General features: G+C 39.3%; 1 protein-coding gene across 19 annotated transcripts in view; it reads left to right on the plus strand.

Annotated features, from left to right (window-relative positions):
* PARD3 (par-3 family cell polarity regulator) overlaps positions 1-25,087 on the plus strand; it is a 457,718-nt gene that overhangs the window by 142,526 nt on the left and 290,105 nt on the right. For all 19 annotated transcript variants that reach the window (XM_037383395.1, XM_037383393.1, XM_037383391.1 and 16 more), the window contains exon 3: positions 11,526-11,706. In XM_037383395.1, the coding sequence (XP_037239292.1) occupies positions 11,526-11,706 (181 nt within the window). The remainder of the gene's footprint in view (positions 1-11,525; positions 11,707-25,087) is intronic.

Below are 25,087 nucleotides of genomic sequence, written 5' to 3' on the forward strand. Positions count from 1 at the left end.
TCCATCTGGATGTGGACGCACCAGGCGGTTATTTCTTCAGACAGAGATCACTATAGTCCTCTTGATTGTAGAAAATGTAAAGGTATTAAGGAAGAACTGTAGGATGGCAGTTTTGGGATTCTCTCCCTTTCTAGACTATCAATGTTATCTGTTGGGTGTCTTTTGCTTAAGACCAAAGCTCCTTACCTGGCATAGGTTCACATAATAATTCTGGTGAGTCAAGTCCCCTGTGCCTGGGGGATGCCACAGGAGGGGACAACCTCCATGGATGCCTGGTATGTGTCGCTTGCCATCAGCCTGGTGCAGCTGGACCACTACCTTTTATTCTTCCTTTTGCAAGGATAGGCCTCATTGACTGTAAGTTGGTGCATTGTTTTCACTATTGTTACATTTTAATATAATATAAAATGTTAGTCGCGAGGGAACAACCAGTTGTTTGCATTTAAGATTTTTTTAAAGCCTTATTTAAAGAAGGAGAGGCATGAATTATTGCCTAATGTGCTGATTGTTTTTGTCATTATGCACAAAATGAAGAATATTGTTATTGTTATTTTAAAATGCCAGCGGTAAATGTCTCTCTCTTTGTCATTTTGTAATACTAGATAATGAAGTTAGTTAAAAAACCATCCCTATTTCACTGTTTTTAAGACCTCTGAAAAGTTTCTTGGGGGGGAAAAAAGAAAGTGTTATATGAAAGGCAAAAGGTACACAGAGTTACCTCTTAAACAGACCTTGATGTTGCTTTAAAATAAGCCTAATTTAATAGGTATTGTGTTGCACACCGAAGATAATTTAGGCTAATGTCAAGGACAAGTGTTATCTATTCCTTTGTTGTAGTGAGGTATTGAAATAATGAGTGGAACAGAAGGGAATCAGAAAATGTTTGAAGTTTTTCATCTGTGTCTCTAGATGGGTATTTTTAATCACATTCTCCTGGCTTTTGCATGCAAATTACACCGAACAGCACACACTATATGAAATGAAGAGCTGTATTTTACAAAGTCTATTTTCTTCAAGTTTAATAAGCTTGCAAAGATTGGCCTATGCTTTAACTAACCAGGTACCTTTTTGCATCTCAGCTGAAATTAAAATCTTAGATTTTGAATTCTGGGGTTTTTTGATCCTGTAACAGAGGAATGGAAAGCTTGGTCTTTTTGGGGGTTTCTGAAACAAACCATTTTTTTTGTTAGTACTCAGGGGCTGCAGCTCCCAATGACAGATGAGACAACTGTTAAGATTTAATACATCTTTTCTTTCAGCAATAGATCTTGCTGTGTGACACCAGCCCCTCTAATAACCCTGTGTCTGGATTACTTACTGCATAGTGTCGCTGCTTAACTGCTGAACTCTGTGGCAGAAACAAAATACTGAACTTGAGTGTGGTCCATGCTGTTGACCGGAAGATCTGCTGACCTGCAGAGTCATCCCACACCCACAAGCTCAGCTACATGGAGAATAATCAGGGTATCTTTCTGAGACAGGTCCTCTTAGAAATGGAGGTAGACTTTTATAGTGCACTCTAAAAATGTAAAATTGCTTCCAAAGTAATATTAATATTGTCCTCAGTGTGGTTCGCATATATTCATTTGTGCTGAGGGATCAGAAATGGAGAATTGGCTTGTTCACAGTCAGATGTTTCCCTGCTTCTTCCCAAGCATAGCACTCTCTCTTCTGATACCAGAGGTGCTTTATGCACCTCTTTAAAGCCAGGACAGATATTTTTTTTTTTCCCTATTTCTTTTCAAAATGAGCTAAGAAGATCCCATGGTAAATCACATATTGTGGTAATTTTTCAGAGTGTGTCCTTAGACTTTAAGAAGAGGGCTGTTTTTACAAAGGGCTTTTGGAAGAAATATTTTCCATATAAATTGAGTATTTAAGGAAATAACAGGGTAGCAGTATGTTCTGTATGCTTTCAAAGAAAGAGTTGGTGAAGAAATACCCATTAGAAAAATCCTGTGATAAAAACCCTATGATTGAAAAACTTTCTGATATAGACAGAGATATTTTCCCCAGCTGTTCTCAGAGCCCAAACAAGCATGGAATTAAACATTTTGGTACCTGCTGTGTGGAGGGACTGTAGCAACTGAGGAAAGCGAACTTCTCTTTAAGTGTAATATCTTCATTTTTGCTGAGAAGCATCAAAGGAAAAAAAAAAAAGATTGTTTAGAAGGAATGAGGATGTTCTGTATTCTTGCACTCTCATTTTAACAGTAGTTTTGTGTTTAGTTGCAGGCTCTGGAATCTCTTACCCCATAATCTTAAACCACTTTTGCAGTGAGATGCGTCTGCAGCATTTCTGCTTTTTGGATTTTGCATGGCTGTCTCCATCCTTGTCCCCATCCTCCTAGAGACCAGAGTGCAGCGATGGCACTGCCCTTTCTTTTGCCAGGGTTTAGCTTAACAGCTGCAGGTACCAATGCTGATTAATGTGTCAGTTGTTACCTCCACTGAGAGGGCCGGGACCAGTAGCTAAGTCACACTGCTTGTGGAGCCTTCCTTAGCTTCCTCAGCATCGTTGAAGTTAACAGCAGAAATGCAGCGTTCAGGAGCATAAGTTAATGTAATGAACTGGAGCTTCTACCCGTTCCTGGCCTAGGTGGGTATGTCTTACCGAGGAGAAACCCACCTACTGGCATCTACGTCCTTCTCCCCTTGTCTGTCAGTTTCGTGAAATGTAGACTGCTTCTATTTTTCTTTCTGCCAGCAATGCCTTCTGGCCATGTGGTGCAGGGCTGCTGGCTTGTCTGTAGGAGATGACAAGTGCAGATGCTTTCTTTGGCTATGGAAGTTAGCTGGTGATGAAGTCCAAGATCCAGCTCTGGTGTTGGACTTGCTGTGTCCATGCAGTAGGTTTGGCCAGGAGAGCAGGTCAGAAGGACTTCGCAGGATAATCAGTTTGTGCATGTTTTGTACATATCTGTGCCCGTCAGGCCACACACGTGAGCTGGTGGCTCAAGTCTCATTCAGTACGTTACGCAGGAGCAGTATGTCTGCTATCAAGATCTGAGGTCATGAAAAAGCAAACCCAGCCAACCTGACAGGCAGCTCAGTTGGTAGCTACCTCTAATAGCCCTCATAATACTTTTACACTGTTCAGTTATTGTCTTATTTCTTGGTCTGAACCTCAGCCTGGCTTAACCAATAGAGATCAAGCAGAGATCTATACAGACAGAATTTACACAGTTTACTTTCCAGGGTGCCATAGTCATGCTTGCTTTTAGCCTGTTGCTCAGCAATAAGGGAGAAAGGAGAAAAAGTTTTTTAAATTTATGTAATATTAAACTAATGTGTTTTAAATATTTAGAATTTTAAAATATATTTAATAGTCTGGGAACTTACAGGACAGTACATAAAAATGCATTTAATGCCTACTGGGAGAAAATTAGATTGTAATTTAACATTGGTTCTAGAATTTCTCAGATCAAAGTGCTGTAGGAAATGAATAATCAGAAGCAATGTTTTAATAAAAAGCTTGTATATTTACTTTGGAATCTTTTCTTAGATTTAAAGAATCATGAAAGCAGAAAATTTTTAAACTATCTGTAAAATTAAAGTCTCCTTTGAATCGATAGATGAGTTTAGAGTTGCAAATATGATTTAACTTGGTATGTTATGTTGAGCTTTGAAAGTGAAGGGTGTTTACTTAGCAGATACGAGAATGACTTTCAATGAGACCAGCAGTGGTTATTTTCATATATCATGGGGTATTGAGGGGGCAGATTATGTTCAGCAAAGGCAATGCAGAGTCCTGCATATGGACTGGAATAACCCTCCGCTGCAGCATGGGCTTGGGGGCCCACTGCCTGGGTAGGAACAGACCTGGTGGACAACCCCATGAACGTGAGCCAGCAGTGTGCCCCTGTGATAAAGATTACCAGCTCCATTCTGGGTGGTATGAACAAGCCTGTAGCCAGCAGGGTGACAGAAGTGACTACTTCTCTCTGATTCTGGAGTATTTTGGCCTCTTCACTACAAGCAAGACATTACCATGATGGCCCAGCCAGAGGCCACCAGGGTGAGTTAGGGGTCTGGAGAGCATCACAGGGAAAGGGTGGCCTTCAGGGGTGCTGTATGGCTGTGCAGTTGCCCAAAGCACAGCATTCTTGACATAGGTGGTCTCCATCAGGCATGGTGAAGATGGAGCTAATACTTTTCTCTGAGGTGCACAGGAGTAGTGCGAGGGACAACAGACACAAGATGCAACAAAGGAAGTTTCAACCTGATATAGGGGGAAAAAAAAGTATTAAACCCAAGAGTGCTCAAACACTGGTCAAGATTGCCTAGGGAGGCTGCGGAATGTCCGTCCTCAGGGTTATTCAAAACAACTAGATGTCGCACTGAGCAACCTCTACCACTGACCCTCGTTTGAACAGGGATTTGGACTCCAGAGGTCCCTTCCAGTCTAGGTTATTCTGTGATTCTGTATGAGATTACACTTCTGTATAATCCATAGAAGATCTAACACAAAGTGTTAATTTGGTAGTAGAGTATGACCCTTACAATGTCCTCCTTGTTTTTACAAAAGCAATAATTCATTAAAGTTATTACAAGAATATTGGTTGTTTGGCTCTCTTCTAGTCATGTGACTTTGAAAAGTTGTAAAGCAAGTTCTGGCTTCATGACTGAAGTTGATTAATTAGGGCAGGTAAATATTTTCTTCAAATTGTAAAGGTTGTTGTTTGTGTTTGTCTAAAATTGAAAACTGCTTTTGCCCCCTTTTTCCTTTCAAAATGTTGGGTGATCTATAAGTCTTTAGAGGGGACACTTGGGCTGCACATACAGCGCACGATGCCTGTTAGATGCTGCTGGTTTTGCTAATTGATTTTTTTTTTGTGTCTGTGGGCAGTAGTGCATTATTTGTGAAAATGTCCATTTTTTTCTGTATTTCCTCTTTACCAGTTCATTGAAACAATAGTTACATTTAAATGGGTTTTTAATGAGCCATGTAGAAAAGTGAAGCTCAAGGAATAATAAGAGTTCAGGTCTGCCATGGGGCTATTAAAGTCAGTTCAGTCATCAGAAAGCCTACAAATTGATTTCATATTTATTTTCTTTCATATCTGAATAATAATTGGCTACTACCTTGCTAATTACTTTCTCAAATGTATGTTTTTTTCCTCTTGTACTTATCTGTTCATTCACCAGCAGCTTGTATTTCAGGTTGTTTTGGAGTCTGAGCTGCTATTAGCTGAAACTGGATTTATTGCTGGGCCTTATTAAACAAGTACTCTTATTTCTGCATTGTGACGTGGACTGAGTACTACACAGACTGCTTTGGGGACACATGTTTTTTGTCAACCCTAAAAAATTACTAGAGAAATCTTCTTGTATTCTTTTGCAGTCCAGTCTCCTTCAGTCATGTTCATGGCAGAGGTGTGTGGTCAGTTCTGTGGTTGCCTTGCAGGTTCATGGTACAGGCTTCCTTAAGGCTGGAAAAGTTTTTTGCTGCAGAAAGAATGCCAGTGATTGTGTTTAGATTTTCTGCCAGCATCCTCCACGCCATCTTTCCAGATGCTTGTCTGAAAGTGTATGGCAGCGGTCAGAGAGTGACTGAAATATCTCCCATCAATAGGTCAAGGTGGCTGTCAGAAAGTGTGTGCACACAGAGACCTGTACGTTGGGATGGCAGGACAGAGCTGGGTTTAATTTTCTGGCATCAGGTTTTAAAGGAAATGCTGGCAGTAGCTATTTTAGGTGGAGATAGAGTAACAAGGCTAATTTAGATTTTAGAATTTCATTTGGACCGTCAAAATCTCTCACTTCAAGGACAAAAATATGCTGTGAAAAAGTTAATTAGTTCAGCTATTAATTGTAAGCTGAGAACCAGAATCCTTGCCACTGTGGGCGCTTCACCAGAGGTAGGTGTTGACCTGCTCCATCAACTCAGAGCTGCCTCAGAAGGGCTGTACTCTCTATTCTGTGGGAATCAGAAAAATAATCACTTGTGTGAGAGGCAGTTTCATACACGAATGGCCATCCTTTAGAGATGATGTGCAGCATAAATGCCAGAAGGCCATAGCAGCTGTGAAAGTGAAGACCACATCTGGAAGTTGTTGTATGGGCTGGGAGGGGAAGTACGTGGTTCAGCCAGGGAAAGTGAGACACTTCTGATGGCTCAACAGCTCAACTACTGTGCAATTGGTCACTGGACAGTGGAACAAATTGGGAATGGCCTTGTATGAAATTATCTAGTAAGTGTCCTTCTGGTGAGAAGAAACCAGGTATTTAAAATTACTTATAATCATTAAAAAAGATAAGTGATTTTAGTTTCACTCTTTGTTAAAAGGAGTGGACAAGAAGTGGAGATGAACAGAGGATCACTTGCTGTCTTTCTAGCAGGAAAATAGAGCTGTAATCCTAACTGATGTTAAAATAAGCCTGAAATCATTACTGGTGCCTACACGTGAACCAGTATCAGATTCATCAATAAGTATTTCAGGAGAATTAACAAATTTTGGAGATACTTAAGAATATGCAGAATTCAAGCGATCTTTTTGACAATCTTGCTTGCGATAGTGGGGGATAAAATACAAGTAAAGTTTCCAGCTTTATGAGTTTCTGTGAAGGATTTCTGATTTCATGGATTTGTGCTGGAGAGAGATGACTGGATTGCACCATTTGATAGTGATTAATTGTTTTATATGGTGTTAGTACTTAACGAAAATGTAAACAATTGTTGCTGGTGCGATTAGTTTTTTAATCCAGTTAATTAACATTCAAGTACTTAATCTAGTCTATTAATTAAGACTGCATATGTGTTTACTAGATTTTAATTATGTTAGAATAGATGGAAATTGTAATAATTAATATTGGAATGCAGACTGCTGCTGCTGTGTCAATATTAAATGAAATCATTCTTCTTGCTTTTTATTTTAAGTAAATATCACCTGGTTAGTACGATATGCTCATCCTGGTATCTCTTCCAGAATGATCTAAAGGTTGGAGTATAATTAGTTCCATACAGCATGGTGGTGTGGGAAATCACTATAGAGGGTGGAATGCAGTGACCTGCAGGAATGCCTTCCCCCTGTCCCAAAGCCAAAGGCATCGCAGTAAAACTTTGTTTCGATATCTCAGGCTGTAGAAGAATTTCTTTGTAAGCCGTTTGCTTGATGAACCAAGTATATTTAGCAAAAAGAATTGCATTATGTTGTGCCTCCTTTTTCTGTTTGCTGTAGAGTCTTTATCAGTCAAAAGAGAAGAACATCAAGTTAGTAGCTGGTTTTTCAACTGTACTTCTTTTTTTTTTTTTTTTTTTTTTCTTTTGGAGGATGATGATAGTGGTAAACAAACAAACAAACCACACAACCTCTTTGAGTGTACTGAAGATCACAAGTATGCTTTTTATCACTGGGATGATTGTTGAGTTTTACTGCTTTTATTTCTTTAAAAAAATAGCTGTTAGTCAAACTGTGAATATTGTTGCTTTTTTAAAAATAATATCTTTTGTTGATAATTCATATCGGATTATGCATATTTCTTGCACTGGAGTTTAAAAAAGTAGGATTATTTTAGTTTATGCATATGGACCTTTCAAAGACTTACTGTAATTACATTGCTGAAATGGAACAATCCTTCCTGTAAGTTATGACCTGAACAAAGCTGCTGTCTTTATATTTGAAAGTGCTACTGAATATTTGAAACTTCACTTTTCTTGAAAAACTAGTGTATACTTACACTGGGGACTAAATTCTTAATCTTGTTCAAACATGATTCTTCTGGTGCCAGCTTACATCGATGAAGGATGTGGATCTGTATTGAAACCTTCCTTCTATTGCTTTTGCCATAATATAATTAGAAATGTAAGCGTGCCAGTCTAAATTAAGCCTGTCATTCATCAAATATGCTTTCGGGAGACAAAGTAGTTTGTTGCTGTTTGATTTTATTTCCCATTTCCAGATTTTTAGTTCAATGATTGACAAATTCAAATAGTGTGTCCTCTTACCCCAGGTGATTAAAACTGCTGTAACCTATTTAACCGTATTTTCATGTCTTTGATGCGTTCAAGTTCAGGACCCATGGAATTGGGATGGATGTAACTTGCTATAACTAGTACTGTTGTTATTTATTATTATTGTTGATATGATGCTTGGTCTTTGGATGTGGAGTTGTCTTTTTTTTTCAAGAAATGGTTTCAAATAAGCCAAATGGCTCAAGTTTTCACTGGATTTAGGTGGAAGGTCTTTTAAAGAGCTAATATTGATCTAGTACTGAACAGCTTAACTATTTTCTTTCTTTGTGCATTGTTATGGTTTATTCTGGCCTTCTACTGATCCCTTCTGCATAAGAATGGATGATATGATGAATTTCTCAGGTCACTGCGAATGATGAGAGCTAAAACTGAAGGTCAGAGAACAGGAGGCAGAGCTCCTGTGCCTCAGGTATTGGAAGTAACCACAGAGTGGTTCTGGAAAGGATTATGCAGTTCCTTGCATTTGAAAACCAGCAGTGTGCACGGTCATGGTAATTTCAGTCATTTACTACTTATTTAAAAAAAAAAAAAAAGTCAGTACGGAAGCAGTCTCCCTACAGTAAAGATGATGATATTTCCAGAAATATAGTAATCTTTGCTTTCTACTCTCTTTGTAAATCTGATATTTAAAGCCTAACAAAATACCATAGGTTTACCGTTGACTTTAAGGCTGATAGAAGCTGGTCTAGTAACCTGTGTTCCATGCTTTGCTAAATTAAAACCATCTCCTTGGCCTTTAAACTTGACTGGCAACTCACTGACAGGCCATTTGTTTCCCTGGTGTAGATCAGCGTTCATTGCTGTGGATTCCTACCACAAAGGATTCTTCATAGGTTCACTGACCTACTTGTGTGGCTTCCTTCTAAGTAGCCGTAAGGTGTCTTTTCAGATGTTTTTTTGTTTTGTTTCTTGTTCCTGCAAAGGTGGTGGTCGAGGTGTGGTTTCTGGGCCTCTAGAGGTACAAAAGTGTATAATGCCTTTCCTCAAAGGAGTTTCCTTGATTAAAATAAACTATGTTGGAGAAATCAGAAATGAGTACTTGGTATTAGAATACAGTGGAAGATGCTTTGACTGTCCTTGTTTCCTGTGAGCTCATGGTCCGCAGAGCGGCATACCAAGCGGCATAATCAAGATCCAACACTGTCTATTCACATTAGATCTTCCAGTCCTGAAGACTTTCTATCTTGTTATGAGGAATGACTGTACCTTTGTAATGCTGTTTTAAAACGAACTTCCTATCGTGTGTTCCTAACACTAATTAGATTTGGAGAAGACTAACATGGCTTGTGTTTCTTCACATGCTGTATGCAAAAATGTTACAACGTGGCATGCTTTCTAACGGAACTGAAGCCTTTTGAAGGTTTGATGCTGTCAAAACAATGAATACCTGCAAAAATACATAAGATCAAAAGCTAAGCTTGAAATAAGAAACATTCATTTTTAGATATTCTGATGTCGTAAGTTGTAAACTGTCTGGAATAGGCAAAAAGCTGGAAGCACCTTAAAGTAAAACATACATATATAGAGATGTATATGCACATACCTTTTTACATATATACACAATATATATAAAATACTTGCAGCAGCATGCATTGAGTAATATGTTTCAGTCAACCTCAAAGGAACAGAATATAATTTGAGGATTTATCTTGATACTTGCCATGCACAGGAGAAAAAGATTGGATGTTTCATGCCCAGGGTTCTTAAATGCATTCATTGTGTTTTGTTATAATACTTTAGCCTTCTTCACTTGTGGATTAATTTATTTTCAGTTGCTGGGGATTGGTAATTAGCTTGTTATAAAACAGTAAAATTGTTATGGGTAAAGTGTGCTTCTTTTGAGACATATCCTTCAATTTTTGTAAGTGTTGGTATTTTGCAATGTGTAAGAAAATTTTCTGATACTCTTGAGCTACTGACATTTTAGGTGTTGTCACTTTTGTGTGTAGATTTCTCAAGCATAAATCAATGAATTGTATGTTACAAGTATGTTCTAGCTACCCACAGCTGCAGCCCGTTTTTCTTCCTTCTGCACCCTACCTTTCAAATAGTATTGGAGAGAGCGTGGACTTCTTATCCATTACCAATTCATTCTTTCTATTCTGTGCATGCCAGAACTGAAATTTGCATTAGGTACAGAATTATTGGCAGAAGTGAGCTACTCTCTGCGATTTCAAAACTACTCATTAGAAAAAGTGAATGCCTGAAAGTACTTTCAAAATCTGAATTCCCAAGTGGTTTCCACCTGGGCTTACAGTTGCAGTTTTAAATTTTTTTTATTGATGCTTGTGTAAGTTAGATTAGAGTAAAGGGACTAACAGTAAACTCTATAGGATGAAATGATGTCAAATTCACTTTAAAAAACAAACAAACAACAACAACTACAACAGAAAAAAGAAAGGAGAAAACTACCTCTGTGATTCCTTTGGTTATACAAACTTCAAGTGTTGTTCTAACAAAATAAACAATTTGCAGAGATCAGAGTAGGTTTAAGTTGATTTGTTCTATTTACCAACTTGGACAGAAGAATGTAATACTTTCTTGGAAATGTCTTTCAAATATTACATTACAGATTAATTCATAGGCTGCAGACTGCTGTTACCCATAAAACTTTTTTACCCATCTTGAAAATTAAGTTCTAAAATTAAATGTGTGTAAGAGCAGGCCTTTTCTCTTTCAGTAGGTCACCAAAGATAAATTGGGATAAAATATTTGTTTAAAATAAAAGCATTCATTTACAGTGGGGAAAAATATCTCAGATTTTCAAAAAACCACTGTGATATTTTTCCTATTTCCCTTGCAATGGTGAAGGTAGATTTAATAAATCTTGATTAAATTAGTAACTTGGCTAAGTTTTAAGTTTTTCTTGAGTTCTTAAGCTTGTATTTAAGAAGATGATTCCAAACAAATACAGAAGTATCTGTAAATTTATGAAAGAAATTTTGCAAGAGAAGCTCACAATTTAAATCATATTAATAGATAATAGCTTTATAGGTGGTAGATTAATAGATAATAACTTGTAGTGATTAAAATTTTTGGGTGGCTTTGTATTTTGTCTGTAGCTTTCAATATGTATTAGCATCATTTCTTATGGTACATTTTTATGCTATAAAAATGTGGTTTTGCTGATGACTTGATTTTGTAGTAATGATGCATATAAAGGTGTCAAAACATGGGTGATTAATTCCAATGCACAGGCATCAATCAGCACTAAGATAGTTTTCTGCATTTCTGGGTAAGATGAAGTGGTTTGCTGGGAAAGGTGTGACCCTTCCTTTCCTGACTTGGTGCCGTTCATGCTGCAGTTCTGCAGCTTGCAGTGATGGGTTTTGTGCCCCATCAAAGCTGTTGACCCTTGGTACTATCCAATTAATAGCTGCCTTTCCTTGGGCTGATGATGTTGTGATCTAGGCATTGATCTGAGCCTCTGCTGATAGATGTTTCTCGCTCTTTGATGGGAAGAAATGATGAAATGCTGATATACAATGGCACTTTGACGGTGGTGAAAGTTTTTTTTTTTTTTAACAGTACATTAAATTGTCATTTGCAGCTTGTAGCTGTATTTGATGAGCAAGATCCGCACCATGGAGGTGATGGCACCAGCGCCAGCTCAACAGGCACGCAAAGCCCGGAGATTTTTGGCAGTGAGCTTGGCTCCAATGCGGCATCGGCCTTTCAGCCTTACCAAGCAACAAGTGAAATTGAGGTCACCCCTTCAGTCCTTCGTGCAAGTAAGTAAATGTTCTCAGTATCTTGATGTGTTTCATCTTAACTTATTGAGGATGCCAAGTGCTGTTACCCGTTCATGCTGCTGGGAAAATGATTCATTATCTGTCCTTATCGAAAGCTGATCAGAATTGATTAACTGCGTAAATGCTTGTTGCATGCAAGTAAAAACCTTTCTGTTTTAATAAATTATTTATAAACTGCCTTTAGAAGCAATAAACTCCTTCTGTGCTGCCAGTTTTAAATTGTCCTCACACTGAAAAAAATCACAGCAGAATTTGCAAATGCAGTTGCTGCATGGTATAATTTTCAGTTTGCCAGTTTTATTCCATTTAATAAAGGAAAAGGTAAAAAGAAACTAAAGATAGGAGCACTTTCTACTGAACATGTCAATGTTGCTAGGTTATGATTGTCACCTTTCCATAAAAACACCTGCTGATATGTGCATTTACTGTGTTGCAAAAATACACTTCTTTAAAAAAAAAACACCAAAAAAAAGAGCATCCCTTTTGTTTATTTCAACATGGGGAACATTCATTGCAAAACCATGAAGCAGGAATTATATATATGACATTTCTTGCTCAGACAGTATCTTTGAATGTTTCAGCTTATTAAGAAGAAAAAACATGCATCAAAATTTACATTGTAGTTTTCGTTGTCGTTAAAGGTACCATGCAAACAAGACTATGTTGGATAAAGCATTGTACCTCTTACGTGTAGTGTCTATCATTTTGCTACTGAACTTTTGAAGTGAATACTCCACTCCAGAAAATTTGCAGCAGAAGTTAGTGTCAGTCAGTCCTTTGATATTCTGTAGATAAAGTGTTTTAAACAACTATTCGTAATTCCAGAGAGATTACTTATCTGTAGGTGTTCTTTTAATGGATAAAATCCATGTTTAAGTAATCAGGTAGAGCACAAATGGGAAAGTTACCACTGTATTAAGTTTGAGGGTTTTTTTTGCTGGAATGTTTTCTGTAAAATTAAGGGAACAACGTTTAACAGTGAGCTTACATAGACCTGAATGTATATCTTTTCAAGCTATAACTATGCTTCATTGCAACACAGAATTAAATTAGGGAAAGGATTAATGGCAGAATAAAGAAGTCTCCTGGAATTTCAGGACCCTTCCATTTTGCTATCCCTAGGGTACGTGACTGCTAAATACATGTCATTTCCATGCATAAGCCAAAAAGATGTCCTTCTGGGTTCTCAGCTTAGTGGGGGTTAAAGGAGGCAAGTACATACACGTTTTCTCCTTAGTATGATTATCTGGTATATTAGAGAATACATTGGTGTTAGTCCATTTAATTCATATAACACAGATAAAATTCAAAGTACATTGGACAGCTCACTTATCTTCGTTGTCGTTCTAGAAGATACATGGAATAGTAAGCTCACTGACTGCTAAAATGACCAAAAAGTGCTTTGAGACCCTACAATACAAAGGTCTGTACAAATGCAGGCAACTTCTTAAATTGTTGGTAAAAATTATAGCTCTTTTGACTCTTTTTATAAAAAGCATGCAAAAGTAAAATGGGTGAAACAATTTGTCATAAATATGTTTTCACAAATTAGAGATACCAGAGATGTTATCTAGCTAATTCCTTTTTTTTAAAATATTGTCATTTAGGTATGTTTTGTTTTTAAATGTTCCAAACCACAGGCTTAGAATCCCAGTCCAGTAATATTGCCCTCTATTAAACATACCTATTTCAAGAATTTCATTTAAATATACATTGAAAATGGAAATAATATCCCTATTGTATTTCCTTTATAACTTGTGAAGTGAAGCATAGCATACAAATGGTATTCTCAGTATTTCAAATAATTATCTTCTTACTGTGTAAGTTCTATTCAGCAAATAAAACCCATCCAGTTTTGTGGTAGATGCAGATCCTGATTATTACATGTTGACAAGGTCATATATCTATTAATTGGATTGGTGATGGGATACAAAATTGCTGTAATTATTGTAATTTTCTAGCTAATTGTAGGGTTGGCGGTGAATATTTTACATCTAACAAATGAAAAACAGTATTCCATCTGAAATTGGTTTATAGCATTTTAGACATTTTGTTTTACATCTCTGGTGCTTTTTGCTCACAAGCTGGGCTCTGTTGCTCAGCAGCTCGCTCACAGAAGCGTAGCTTTGTGCCATTCTGCTACCGTTCACCTGCACCCGAGGGGTACGGGGCGGTCTCCGTTCGGAGGTGGCATCTCAGCGCATTAGGCTGGGGCTTAAGGGCCTGCTGAGATTTTCCTCTCTTTGTTCTGGTTGCCATGCTACCCCTTTTGTTTGTTTATAGATCACACCATCGCTCCTCTCCCAGCAAGGGAAAGGTTAGCTAGATCAGGTCCAGCTGGAAAAGTAATATTCATCTGGAGTCCTTCTTTTCCCATGCACAAACACAGGCTGTACTTTGCACATGGGGGGCTGTATCAAATTGAATCTTCCCATCTAAATGTGGAAACGAAAACGTGGCTGGCCAGTACCCCCTGTGTTGTTTTCCAATGTGAAAACACAATTCATCAATACAAATGGTTGATTTATTTATGTTCTTATCTAGCTCTTTCTCTTCTACTGCTTTTCTGTTACCCAAGTTAAACTTCCTCTTGTTCTATTTCATCAGTTGAGCTGTGGTTTTTTTCGAAGCATACAGTACACAAGGCGTTTTTTTTGTGTGTGCCTGCGTGCTTTCTGAGAAGAGCTTGGAAGCTCACTGCAGAAGATTGTTAAAGCAGACTGATGTTTATTCCCTGCTGAAATATAAACTGGAGGCGCAGGTGAAAATTGCCAAACCTAATGAGCAATTTGGCAGATAAGACAGGATGTCAGGCAGTGACAGTTCATCAGCGGGTGCACTGCCTGTGAACCAAGTTGTTTGTTTCACAGTACTGCATTTAAATATTGTAAATAAAATCCCTTTCCAGCTACATGAGATATTGTGAAAAGGGTCATCTCTTTGTTTAGTTTTCCTTTTAAGTTATTTAGCTCTGTTAAATATCCAAGGGGGTGGTCTTAGTTCTTGGTCTTGGGTGTGATAATATGTTACAAATATCTCTCAGTGTTTCAGCAGTTACAGTTAAAAAGTATTTTTAATATATAACATTATTTGGAAAATATATTAAGAGAGGTTTAAAGGACTGATTTTTTTGTTGCTGTTGTTGTTGGTGTTTGGTTTTTTTTTTTGTTGGTTTGATTTTGCTTTTTTCTGGCCCAAAGTAGGCATGAGTAAGGGAGTTGGAAGATCTTTCTTTCTTTCTTCAGCTGTTTAATGGGAGGGTATCAGGAAGATGAAGCCAGACCCTTCTCACCTGGGCACACTATTGCTGGAAGCAACGAAAACGAGTTGCAGCAAGGAAAATGCCAGTTAGATGTTAGGAAATTATTTTTCATCTCAAGAGCAAAACAGGCTATTCAGAGAAGATGTGGCATCTCCATCCTTGGACACGGACAGAACTTGACTGGGCAACCTGATCTAGCTGGTACTGTTTTGTGCGGAGGGCTTGGACAAAGGACCTCCAGGGATCTCGTCCAGCCTCTGAAGTTACCATGTAATTATGTGACTCCAAATAATGAATACAATTAAAGTGTTTGCTTCTTGAAGCTGTTATTTGTAAAAGCAGATGATGTTCATAGTGAAGGAGTTAGCAGACAGTTGTGCGAGCATATTGTGCACGTACAGCTTCCCAGTGTGGTTTAGTATTGTACTAGTTTGTGCCAATGTGAGCGGGCTGTGCCTTTTACAAGACTGCTGCTTTTGTTTTCTGCATGTTTTTGGTAGGTGCATCGGTTCCTTAAAAACGAGATATGCTTAAGTATAAGGTTCTCTTGAAGGCTTGGGGGTAAGCATCTCCCTGAAATGCTGGCCAGAGGAGTCTAAGAAATTACTAAGAGCTGGTTGGCAATGGTGTACTCTGGTGATGTATTTGCTTAAGTGATCTGTATCATATATTTTAGTAGGACTGTCAGCATTAGTTTAATAATCTGCTCACGGAAGCACACTACGAGGGGCGAGGGGGAGAGGAAGGTCTAGATGAGAATATTCTGAAGTGAGTGCACAGCTTGTTGTGAAGTTGTACTAAAAGTGGAGAGGAGCAAAGAACTTGCTGCAGGTTCACATCGTGGTTTACCCAGCAGCACAGATGTTGCTCTGAGGTTCCCTGTGTGCATGCGTGTTGTTACCCTGCAATAAGCACAAGTTTATTCCTCACAGGTAGGGAGCATGCGTGCAGACTTTCACTGGGAATTGACTGATCTGTTAAACTTGATGACCTTGCTTGCCCTTGAGTTTGTGGTGCGCTCTGCTTTTTGTGTAGTTTTTAGTGGTTCACTGGCAAATTAGTAGGGCATATAGTCCCTGAGGGCTCTCAGGTTAAGGGCTATTCAGTATTTTAATAAATCTGAACCGGAATATAGATTATTATTGCATAAAAAAAACATAAGACGGAGTTTAAAGCACTTTGGATATCAAGTTTTCAGTTCAGCATTCATTTCATACATTTATAAACTCTTTTGAAATCAGTGAGATGTGCACAGTCACTGCATCTAGAAAGAAAAATGTAATTTGCAAGGCAATACTAGTGAACAGCTAAGTACACAGTATGGCAAGAAGGATCTGGGCATTGTAGTGTATTATTATAGTGCATCTGGGCATTATGCTCTGCCATCGAAGGATCAAAGGCAAATGCTTTTGTGGGCTCACTGAAGTAGTTATGAGCAGGAAGGATTAAGCTGGAGTGACCAGCTGTGGTGCCGGACTTGTTGAAATTGTAAACAAGCTGGAGAGAGCTGGAAGAGAGCAACAAGAGTAAGATGCTTTGGAGACTAAGACGGAGCATCGGAAGGACTGGTTTGTTTAGGTAAGAAAAGATAAAAACTGATAGGCTCCAAGTCTTCAAAAGTATTGGTTTTTTCTCATTCTTGATGTCTGCTAAGAGAAGGGCGATTGGCATTTCCTGGGAAAAAAACCCATTTTTTGTAACCTTGTAGGCCAGAAAAATGTTTTTATACCTCATGTAACAAGTCAGTCTTTGTGGGAATGGTTCAGAAGTTTGTTCCTCTGAGTGCTGTCCTGCGCTATGCTGGAAGGCAGGACAGCCAGCTGGTTGTGGCTGGTCTGTCCTGTTCCTCGCTAAGCCATCAGGTTGTTTGGTAACCACAGGTGAGCCATTTCTTGAGTCCATTGTAAATATGTATGTGTCTTTTCTTAGTATCTCAGAATTTGAGTGTTCAAAAAATTCAGTACTGAGCAAACCAGTTAAAGGTGTGAGTGCATAAATAAGTGTGTGAACGTGAAGTACTTTAAAATTGCTGTTTTAAATATGGCACTTCACTGACTTGATACAAGTATTTATCTAGAGTCCCAAATGCATATTCTGAGAATTAATTTGTTAATATTTCTCAGTGCCTTTGTTTAAAGATTTTGAGCACTGCATGTTGGCAAAGGACTGCAGAGGTGAGTTCATATTTGTTCTGGTTTCAAAAATAACTGTTTCAGCACTCGTTCCCACATATGGCCTTTAGACACTTTTTCATTCTTGTTTGTATCTCTTTGACTCCTTATTCAGCTGTGATTCAGCTTTATATATGGAAATAAAGCAATGTTCAAATGTCAAAGAACTAAGGAAGCAAAAGATTAGAAGAGAAGGATGAATTCATCAAAAAACAGATGTTTGGAGCTTTATCAGATGGAGTTACCTCTAGGGTTAAATAGCTGCTTACAAAATGCAGAGAAAGGCATCCACATATTATAATGAAGGATTGTGGCTTTACAGGCAATGCTTGCTAAAGTCAAGGGGATGTTTTCCACTAGCTCAACCAAGCTTTGCATCAGGTCAGCTTTCCACGGTGAGACTCCTCAGTCAGGAACTTTCATCAGTGACCAGCCAGTGTTCAGGTGCTCGTCATTCAAGTGCAGTTCCAGGAATGAATTCCAAAAGATTTCCTAACCATCATGCCCACTTCCTTGCCAGGTTCTCAGATGTTTCCTTTACCATGTTGGATAATGCGAAAAGAGCCTTGAACTGAGGCTTGCACCAAGCTCTTGGCAGCTGAATAAGGAAGGTTTACTCATGCATTGGAGTTTGAGGAGAAGATTTAGCAAAGTCTGTTTCCTCACCTTCTGGTGCTCTTGCCATTCAGGAATTCTTACTGCATTTATCCCTTTAGGTCTATCAAGGATGTGATTGTTTTAAACCCAGAGTCATTGAATCAAAATATCAGTACCAGGTTCTGCTTTCTTCCATGAGGCTAATTTTGTTCTTTCTACAGCACGGTTCTGACTTGAGTGATCTCCAATTGGTGTTTTCTCCAAGCACAGTGCTCTGCTGTTAATTTGGGATTGTTGAGCAGTTTAAAAACCATGCGGTTTTGATGAGGCCGTGACACATTTGTAAAAACAAGTGGCTTTTAAACTGCTTAAGTTTCTAAATTAACCTTTAATATCTTCAATCTTCTCAGTATACCATCAAGCAAAATACTGTAGGTTCTAGTAGGATCAAAAAAATCCCTGAAACCAATAAAGTAAGGAATTTTAGAACTTACTGGATTCTCTAGAGGAAACTGAAGTCATCATGGGCATTTCAAGATGTCATTCCATATGGTGAGGGCTTCTATCTTTGAGTACTGATAATGGACAGTAATAAAAATATGGTATGGTATCTGATACCTGGTGGCATTTGGTACCATAGGTACAGAACATAGTACAAGAGAGATAACGAGGAAGGGTTATGAAGATGTGAAGTAATTGAATTTGAATAGTTTAAGAAGTCAGGTTTAGATATTAGTCTAAATTTGACATCTTAAATAGATTTAATGATCACTTGAACAAGAAGCTATTATGAAAATCACAGCTGTACTCTGAGAATGTTTCAATGTGCATGTGTGGTGGTGGTGCTGGGTTTTATTTTCCCCTTCTTTAAATGAAAGATAACTTTTTCATTAAGGGAACTGTATTTTTATGTATACAAAAATGTTATGTTATCTTATCCAATCAAACATTATAGTGTAGCTGCTCAAGTCCATTGTATTGGGGTGTCATGGGTTTTAATCCTGTTGTGATAAAGCTATTTTTTAATTTTTATTTTATACATCACACATGTATCAGTAACTGTAGTAACTCTATTGATAATTTCTTGATTACCTCTCTATTTCTTGTCGTTGTAAGCAAACAAGAAGGAGCACAGTGAAGGCAAAGGAACATTTCTGAAATAGCAAGAAATGCTCGTTCACGCTACAGACAACCACCCTGTGAAATTTTTTACTTTATGGAGGCATGTGTACACATTACACTTTTTTTTTAATCCATCAGCTTCTAAGAACCTCGTTCAGTATTTATAGGTGCTTATTCTGAAATGTGATAAAACAGTATGCTTCAAGGCATCCTTGATTTCCAGAACCACCAGTCCGTGAGAGTAACTGGTATCCTGGTCGTGTTTTGCTTTGCTTTGAGGCAACAGCATTGGTCTCTAGTGGGGTGGACTAGTGACATAAACTGCTTGCAGACAATTTGCCAACAGGAGAGGATGCAGAGTTTATCAAAGGTACTTAAATATTCACTTGGTCCTAAGTGGGATGATCTTATGGGAAGGGTGTTGTAGAGCCAGTGAAGAGTGTTCTGATGCTGGGAACTCCGTGCTGTGCTGCCTGCAGTATTATCCTGTGTTCGATGCACTTGCCCCCAGCCCAGACAAGTATATGGATGTTTTTGACCACAAGCCCAAGGCTGTAAGGTATTATACTTCAAGTATATACCCTTTAGGCTAAACTTGTACTTCAGGGAGAGCATTGTTGCTTGCTTTTCTTCTTAATTCACAAGGGATCTTCTTGCTCCCTTATTTATTGCATTTGCAGTATGTGAACTCACATACCCTTTTCTTCAGATGGGAATGCATTCTGCAGATAGACCATCTCTGTTGGTGATTATGGGGAAAAAGTTGCTTTAAATTCTGTGTCTTTTGACATGTTCTTTTGAGGGGGATGAAACAGGGACAGATGGCTGCTAGTTAAATAGACTTGTTTTTTAGTTTGGTTTTTTATTTACTCTCTTATGCACTGAAAAGGACTGAAAGATGATACAGAACTAAAGGACTGGATGAGAAATAACTTTTCATTAATTTATGGCCTTATTTCATACTTCTTAAAAGATAAAAATTTTTCTTTCTCCCACTCTTCTCTTGTTGTAAATCTGAAATGAATTGTGTAAGAGGAGCTCCAGCTTTAGAAGTGCCATGGGTTCATGTTAGGGGCAGATTAAGCACTTAGAGTGAGAATCTAGTGTAAGTCTTTAGAAGAACTTTTCTCCAGAGATTTTGGCCTCCAATAGTACTGGATGCTGTGGTTACAAGTCCAGCTTGAGCCCATGAACCTGGCCTGAGCTGAGGTGAGTCACGAGCTCACAGCCCGCTCTCCGGCTCACACAGCTTGGCTCGGCTCAGCTCAACACAGACCCCTTGGTCTCCAACTCTGTGATGCTGTGGGGGCAGGCGGGGTCCCCCTTGGTGACACAGTGGCCATCTCACTCTGTGTGTGTGTGTGTGGCTTTCACCCACCCGGGCTGATGCCAGAGCTCGGCTGGGATTGGAGGTAGATGTGGACTTGGGGTGTGTTCCAGGTCTGTGTTTCTTGCCTCTGTTACGGATTTAGGGAATTAGTTATGTCAACATTATTTGAATTTACAGGAACTGGAATTGATGATATATGTGGGAAGGGAGTTGAGGTCTGTGTGCATTTACAAACAAAAGCATAAAGTGGTGCTTAGGTTAAGATTAAATACTTGTACAACTACTTGCATGCATACAGTAAATAGCTGCACAAAGACAGCGATAGCAAGCTGTTGTGTTAGCTTCTGGAAATTGTGCACGTGAGCTTGGGACTAGGCTTCTCAAAGCAAATTTTGATCAACCATTAAAACCTTATCCCGAGGGGCTGAATTTGATTCAGCTTGCTGTACAGCAGTCACTGGTCATAACTGGAAGTAAAATTAGAACTCTTTTGGCAATTGCTGGGCAACAGTTGATTCAAAGCAGACACAATGGATGAGGTTGATATCAACAGACTTCAGATTCTGCATCTGAGCTAAATACTCGAGGTAGCCCACTTTATCATTCCTGGAGAAGAATAGATGCCTTTAGGGTGAGTTCATCTGACCTGTTTTACAGCTTATTTCAGGATGAGATGGACTATGGTCTAGACTAGCTGCACTGGCTAATCTGCATTGATGGGACAGAAACAGAGTTGACCAATCCTGACCTATATGTCTGTGGATCCCATTCAGCATGTGATTTTCCTCACACCATACAAGTAAATTCTTATATGAAAGATTGTTTATGAAGCAGGATGTTGCCTATGTTGCCTTTAAAATGGTCCTCTTTATATTTGGAAGAGAAAGGCTAAGTTATGTTTTACAAAGCCAAAGGCTTCTCAGTTTGACCCACAGAGCAATTTTACATGGCCCTAAGAAGTTCCTGCACAGCCATAATTATGTGTGGGAAGTCTATTAGAGTTGTGGACAGTATGTCATGAATGCAGATAGTCCCACGTTAGCTTTTTTCCAAAGTAAAATTTAGTTTGAGAAATTTCCATGGGATATTATGGTTAAACCAAGTGTCATCTGCCTTGGGTCTAATGCTGGTATCCAGTCACTTTACACGGTACTGCTCCCACATTGGTAAACCTCTGCAGAGAGGCAACGGTACTGTTTCTTGCCACGCATTCTTGGGCCTCAAAGCATAACAGGTCACGCCATGTGGCACTGAAAAGCCAACCTAAATCTGGGGGAATAAGCATGACATGGAGTTAATGAGCACTGAAGGCCTTGAGTTGTCTTCACTGCTCTGTGCAGTTGAGTGCGTCTGTACCGCTTTCCTTCACGCACCATCTGACGCAGCGTCTGGGTGTTGTGGCCATGCTGTCCTTGCTGCTGTTCGGGTGTCCTGGCTCCGTGTGGGCTTGGAAGAGGAAAGCACTCTGTATACATGTGGAGCCTCTGAATGTGTGGCTGGGGAAAGGAGCCATCCCTCAAATATAGGCTATTAAAGTAAAAGTCTTTGCAGTTTGCAGACAGTAATGGTGAGCAACAACTGCTGAGTCTGTTTCAAGTGAGGTAACGTTTGAAGCCATATTAGTAGTTTTTAGTAGATTTTAAAAGAATAAAATTATGTTCATCGGTTTCTGACAAATTAAATAAAAAATGGACACACAGGGCTTGTTAACCAGCCCTATACAACATACAAATTAATTTTTCAATGATTTTGGGTAAGTTCTGTCTTGATCTCTCTGCTTTTGGGCTTTTTGGAACCAAAATCTTGGAAATATTTTCTGAGTATGAAAGCTTTCTCCACCAAATAAAAAAAATGATGTTAGCTTCTATTCCGACCTCTTTTAAGCTCTGATGTTTAAGACCTTCATTAGATGACAGAGAGATTTCAGGTCAAGCACTGCCTGACTTTCATGATGATTTCCATCTGAAGGGTCTTGCATAGTGAAGTCTCTTCATGTTTTATTTAAAATTTTAGTTGGGCTCTTGACTCATGGAAAAATAAATAAAAATGAAGGGCTTACTAGAAGTGCTGTGGTAAAAAAATTATGGAACTGCTTTTTCAAATGAACTATGTGACATTTATCCGTGAGAAATACCCATTACGTGAGTGACTAAAGGTACTGCTCTAGTTTGACATAGTAGGCAATATTTCTGAGTATTGTACATGTAGATGATTTACCTCTACCTCTGTTTTAAGTTCACCTTTAAAGTAATAAAACAGAAGTGAGCAAAGTCTTCCTGTAAGCCTGCTTTCCCATAGCTCTTTGCTATGTTGCTTAAAACATAACATTACAGTGAAATAAGTATTTCGACTTCATCCACCCATAAGGGTAGGGGGAAATCCGCTGTTATGGCTGTACTGAGACAGTATTTCTAGCCCGCACTGGGGCAGCGACCAGGGGTGTGGTACGTGTAGCCGAAGGCTCCAGGAGAGGGTCTTCGCAGAGCTCTGGCTCGTGGTGAGCAGGACAGTGTCCGGGAGCTGGAGAGGGAGGAGGAAGAGGAGGAGAAGCTGCCTGTAAGCAGTAATGGAGGGAAGGAGGAGAAAACCGCGCTGTTTAAAAATCTAGCCCCCCAAAAGTGAAGGGTAAAAAAAGCTTCAGCGAAACTGCAGCTGTGAATACGCATAGATGTTTTATTACAGCTTGGTCTGTGTATTTCTTGTGGCAGCTGAAGCGTTTATTCTAAATTGTATGCGTCTGTTGGCAGTTCATCTATGCAGTAGTACGTTGTGGTGGCAGCAGATCCAGAAGGCCCATGGAAGATGGGAGTACCACACGTGTGCATCTGGAGCCGTGTGTGCGGTGGCGCTGGGAGCGAGCAGCTGCACTGCCGAGGGTGCGGGCAGCGGGTGTGCTGGGTGGCAGCAGGGCAGCCGTGCCCAGCAGTGTGCCAGGCTGTGGGCAGGGGAGCCGTGCTTGGGGCAGCAGGCACTCGGCTGGGCTCGGACGCTGCAGTCTTCCCACTCTGGCTTGCAGCTGCCTGGGTATGTGCCTGGTGACGCGAGCTCGCAGACGAGCGTGGTGCATGCACATGTGAACTGGTTGGCACTTGTATGTTAGAATTTCCTTAAAGTTCTCAACGGCTGCGAGTTCGGGGTAGTATTATAATGTTGATATTTATGTGCTGTTTACCTGCTGTGGCTGCTGGTGTATAAGCAAGCTTCCAGGAGCCTTATTCATTCTGCGTTTTACCAGGATGGTTTTGTGGATGTGAATTTTTTCCATGGGATTCCTATTACGGGCTGAATTGAATATTAAATTACTCCTTAGACCCTGAAGGCAGTACGTCAGCGTCACTCATGCTGAGCAATTTGTGCTGTGCTGTATGTGCCATGGTACTGGCTTCAGTTTCTGAATTCTCCCAGGGCTAGGATTTTGCTCCATTTATTTCCATTTTTCTTTTTCAAAGTCAGAATGTTTTACTAAGGGTAAAAAATATTTTTAATGAAGTATTTTAATTTGTTCTCATGTTATGGGCTTGTATTTCCCCCTCCCCTCATCCAGGTTTCACCAGATGTTTTAAATATTTTCCGAGTACATGTGCTTTCAAGGTTTTTCTGCAAATCCAATTGTGTTTAACAGGCACTCAGTCCTTGCGAATCAACGTTTTTTTTTCTACCCCCCCCCCCCAACACACACACACTCTTTATGCCTCCCAGATCTGGCAGATGTCTTTGAGTTTTAGGACAAGAGATTTTCAGTGTTTTCTGTATGAAAACAGATAAGATTGGTACATAGTTAGAATTTCCTCTGAAAGGAACAGTTTCAGACCTCTGTGGGAGGAAGGAATTAATTGACCATGTTTTGTAGAATTTAGTAAGTAATTAAATCCAATAATATATCTTATGCTATATCAAAAGTGATGGCTTTTGTAAGGAGAGCTTTACTTCTGTTTTTTCTTCACTTCCCCTTCCCCCCCCCCCAAAAAAATCCTGAAGCAAGTGGCATATGTAACACGTAAAGAAAAGACGGTGCTTGCTTGGTCTTGCCTTAGAAAAAGTTCTGGATCTTGAAGTCATAGTTTTAGCAAGATGGATGGTAATTTTCACTCATAGATACATATGCTGAATTCAGTTTCATTTTTACCTCGACCAGCCAAATTAAATCCATCTGCTTCATTTTAGCCTAACTATTTCTTACTTCTTTCACTTGCATTGCAATATAAATTGTTTGTTCTGTGTTTCCTTACTTGATTTTTCCCCCTACTATTTTTTCTGTCATTTGCTTTAAGACACCTGAAGGGTCATTTTTCACAATGAAAAGCGAGGAAATGTCAAAGGTAGGGCTGCTGATTAAGGCTCTTTGTGTGCTCTGTGCTTTCTGTCTGTAGTTATCAAGCTGCAGAATGTGAGATGCTCAGTGTGTGTGACGGGGACAAGCCTTAACTTGAGAGAGGGTTTGCTGGTGACTTGATGCGCCTTCCTTCTGTTTCCATTTGCTGACTTCCAGATTGAGAACCCGGTGCAGTGTGTTAACTTGATGCCTCATGGAAATTTTAGAAAGGAGACAACCACTTCGTATCAGCCTGTGATCAGAAACAGTGGGGGAAAGGAAAAGAGAAGGCATGAAGAATTAAAGAACAAAGAAGCATGGATTAGGGTGGGGGGCAGCTGGTGGGAAGGAGTTAGACAAAGGGAATACTTACCTCCCTGGGGAAAAATAAAAATACATAAAAGTTTCCTTGATGTTACTTTGCCATATAAACAATTACCCTAGCAGCCATGTAAACGATGCATGATTATGAGAGAGAAGTGAGCAGGTTTCTGCTGCCCTCCTTATCTCCCTTTCCTTCTCTTTGCAAAACTATCTATAGAATCTGAGACCTGGTCCATGCCAGA

Source organism: Falco rusticolus, chromosome 4, assembly GCF_015220075.1.
Source record: "Falco rusticolus isolate bFalRus1 chromosome 4, bFalRus1.pri, whole genome shotgun sequence".
NCBI lineage: Eukaryota > Metazoa > Chordata > Aves > Falconiformes > Falconidae > Falco > Falco rusticolus.